The sequence below is a fragment of the Habropoda laboriosa genome, unplaced genomic scaffold, assembly GCF_001263275.1.
Source record: "Habropoda laboriosa isolate 0110345459 unplaced genomic scaffold, ASM126327v1 scaffold30, whole genome shotgun sequence".
Taxonomy (NCBI): domain Eukaryota; kingdom Metazoa; phylum Arthropoda; class Insecta; order Hymenoptera; family Apidae; genus Habropoda; species Habropoda laboriosa.
Window position 1 is genome coordinate 914,886 of NW_017100178.1, and position 3,588 is coordinate 918,473.

General features: G+C 29.8%; 1 protein-coding gene across 1 annotated transcript in view; it reads right to left on the minus strand.

Moving 5' to 3' along the window:
• Nucleotides 1-198: 198 nt before the first annotated feature.
• The window catches only part of LOC108578932 (leucine--tRNA ligase, cytoplasmic), a 7,168-nt gene continuing 3,778 nt past the window's right edge, over nt 199-3,588 (minus strand). Inside the window, exons 9-15 of the mRNA XM_017942351.1 lie at nt 2,741-3,011; nt 2,419-2,666; nt 2,118-2,352; nt 1,080-1,337; nt 783-995; nt 483-711; nt 199-419 (exon numbers count right to left, since the gene is read on the minus strand). Of these exons, the coding sequence (XP_017797840.1) occupies nt 199-419; nt 483-711; nt 783-995; nt 1,080-1,337; nt 2,118-2,352; nt 2,419-2,666; nt 2,741-3,011 (1,675 nt within the window). The remainder of the gene's footprint in view (nt 420-482; nt 712-782; nt 996-1,079; nt 1,338-2,117; nt 2,353-2,418; nt 2,667-2,740; nt 3,012-3,588) is intronic.

Genomic DNA, 3,588 nt, shown 5'->3' on the forward strand with positions numbered 1-3,588 from the left:
AAACAGAATATAATATTTTGTATTTATTACAAATAAAATGAAAATTGTTTATTAAAAAATTTGCAATTTATAAATGATAAAAATAATAAAATACACATTTTAATAGATATACAAAGATTTTTGAATTTCATACAGAATACTTACATTATAAATATTTGTATAAATATGTTATATTCGAACCACTGATATATGTATGTATTAAATCTCCTCCACTGACTGATGTATGTACACCAATTCATTACCTATATTATACAAAGTTCCTTCTACATTTACTTTAATAGTTTTGGTTTCCATATCAACATTAAATGTAGAATTTGGTGGAATTTGAGTTTTATCTTTTAAAATATCATCAACCACTGGTTTACTTCTGGGACCCAGACCAGGATCATTATAACGATACAGAGAAATCGACGATGGAGCTATAAAATAAATAATGTAGATTATATGTACTGATTACAATTGATAGTGATTTGATTACGCACATTTTATTTGCTTATTTTCTTTTAGTAATCGCGATGTGACATCCTCTACAGTATCCGTATCACTTAATTTTATAGTCGTTCTAAATAAAGCACTGCATTTCTGTGGATTCATAAGGCATACTGAAATTCCAGGTTTAGTAGAAAAATTTATATAAGGGGCACCTGGACAGCATTCTTCTCTCGTTTTTTCTGGAGCTTCATCGCTATACTTTATTGTAATACTCTCCAGCTACGTGTGAATAAAAATTATTAAATTACCACAAGTTTGAATGAAAATATATAAAGGTTTAGATTGCTTACATCTAGAGTAATTTCAAGATACTTTTTATTATCTTGAAGAACTTTAAATTCATCGAAATCTAACGTTAAATTAAGCACACTTAATCCACCGACTTCCATTTTCTCCTTTATATCTTGTACAAATGGCATTACTCGTTTCGTGTACTTTTTCAATTCTGGTAGTTTTCCCAATTCTTCTGCAATAATTTTGTTTTCTGGTAGTTTGTCATTTATCTGTAAAACAATTCAGTGTGAAATATCTTAATATAAATATATAAACTGATTATATTTTAAACGTACTTTAGAATAATTACTTACAAGGTATAAATCTTTAATTATAGTTAAAATAGTGCTTTGCCAAGAAGGATATGTTTTTGCTACCCAAATTGTACCTTGAGTAGGTTTTTCTATAACTGATGTTTGAAATTTTCCTTTTGGTCCTTTTTTTGGCGTTGTATAACTTTTTAGGAGAATCCTAAATGAATGAGCAGCATCCATAAGATATTGTGATGATTTTATAAGAACATCATTTATTTCTCCTATTTTAGGCCATTTAGCATTTAATATACTACCTTCCTATTAAGAAAAATATATGATATTACTGAAGCTAATAAAATCACTGTTGAACTTTATTACTTTTTTTTTTAAATATACAGGGTGATTCACCTAACTTCACGACTTGAAATTGCTTGTAAATTATTCGCTGTACGAAATAGTGCATGAAGCAAAAGTTGCATAACTTCAAGGGAGATATATGTATGTTATAATAACTGTTTTTTTCTGTATTGTTTTTATACATAAAGTTTTGAAGGTCACAATGATTTTTTTAAACGGATCACCCTATATTTCTTTCCGGAAATTAAAAGAGCATTAAAAACTGAGTAAATAAATATTAAGGTGTAATATGTCTAAAATAAGTATTTATTGAGATATTTATGATAAAAGTCTGATAAAAGTTTCTATTGAAATCAAATTTACACAAAAACACAGAAGTATTTGATTTCAATAGAATAGAACTTCTATTGTAAATATCTCAATAAATACTCATTTTAGACATATTACACCTTAATATTTATTTACTCAGCTTTTAGTGCTCTCTTAATTTTTGGAAAGAAATATAGGGTGTTCCATTTAAAAAAATCATGGTGACCTTCAAAACTTTATGTATAAAAACAATGCAGAAAAAAACAGTTATTATAACATACATATATCTTCCTTGAAGTCATGCAACTTTTGCTTCATACACTATTTCGTACAATGAATAGTTTACGAGCAATTTCACGTTGTCAAGTTAGGTGAATCTCACCCTGTAAGCAATCAGTATGAGAAAGTTGCATATTAAGTATAAAAACTTACTTTACCAATTAGTGTCCACACATATTCTGTTACATGTGGGCAAATAGGACATAAAACAATAATTTGAAGTTCTATGAATTTCATAATCAACATCCAATTAATGCCATCCAGCGCACTCAACTGTAAATACTTGTCTCTTGCTGCTTGTAACTCAAAGAATCCTGTTTTCAACGCATCCTTGTACAACATTTTGGAATAATTTTCTCCAGTCTCTCGTATTTTCAGGTTCATTTCACTGGTTCGATTATAAATTTACGATTGACTTCATGAAGTAAAACTTAAAATGTATTTTAATAAATACCTTTCAAAAACTTCATCGTTAAACGTTTGCGGTTTTCCTTCTCTAAAAGTACTTTTTGAAGCCAACACTTCTTTGACCCATTCAATAAAATTATATAGTTTAAGAATTCCAGCATCGGCCATATTTTCTACGAAATTAGCATCTTCTATTGAATCACCAGAATCGGCTAAACAGAGTCGCGTACCATCTGCCGAGAACTTTTCTACAGCTTCGGAAAGTGTTAAGAAATTACCTTCCGATTTTGACATCTAAAAAATCGTACTTGTAATTTATATTCTTCCGTTGAAATTATTGATGCATGAAAGAAACAAAATTTTATTACTTTGGCTGAATTTAGTAGTAAATGACCATTTGCTCTTATTCCTTTCGGCCATAACTCAGGTTGTTCAGGCCACATCGCGGTATGATTATAAATAAAAAACGTTAGATGGTTTTGTATTAAATCTTTTCCAGATACTCGTAAATCTACTGGATACCAATAGTTGAATTCACGACGCATATGATTCAATGCTTTTTTTTTTATATTTGTTTTTGGAAATTTTGCATCTTTGAAGAAAATATAATCCCATACTTCTGACGTCATTTCATCAGCCCTGAATAAAATTGTTATTTTAATATGCAGCGTGTGTGATTTATCTGAGAACACTTCAATATCTCGAACAATGTGGATAACACGGAAAAATATGAGACAAAAATTGTAGGGTACATATGATGTTTATATTTATTTGACCTTGCGATGACTCTGAAAAGCTCTATGAAAAGTACAGTTAAATTTTTAAATGGACACCTATACTTTTTATTACACAATCTTGTAGTTGACGTTAAAACGTTTTCAAAACACTCCTTACACGTGTATTTTGCACTAGTCAATGTCGAGATATTAAATTTCAAATCTGGCGTACCGCCTGCATTAGTGTTACCTGATGTACATCGCGGGGAAGTTGCACGGTCGGACTTTGTACATCACGATGTCTCTAAAAAGAACCGTGCGTATGGGAGAGAGAGTGTGTGTGTGTATGTGTGTCAAAATACTCCTACTAAATTCTCACTTTTCCTTTAATGTGTTTTCCATCAAGTAATATACAGCTATCCATCCTTCTTAAAACTTCTTGCTCTACATTTTTCAGCATTTCTGGTGTAATTGTTTGATATGTGTTTGTGATCCTTCTT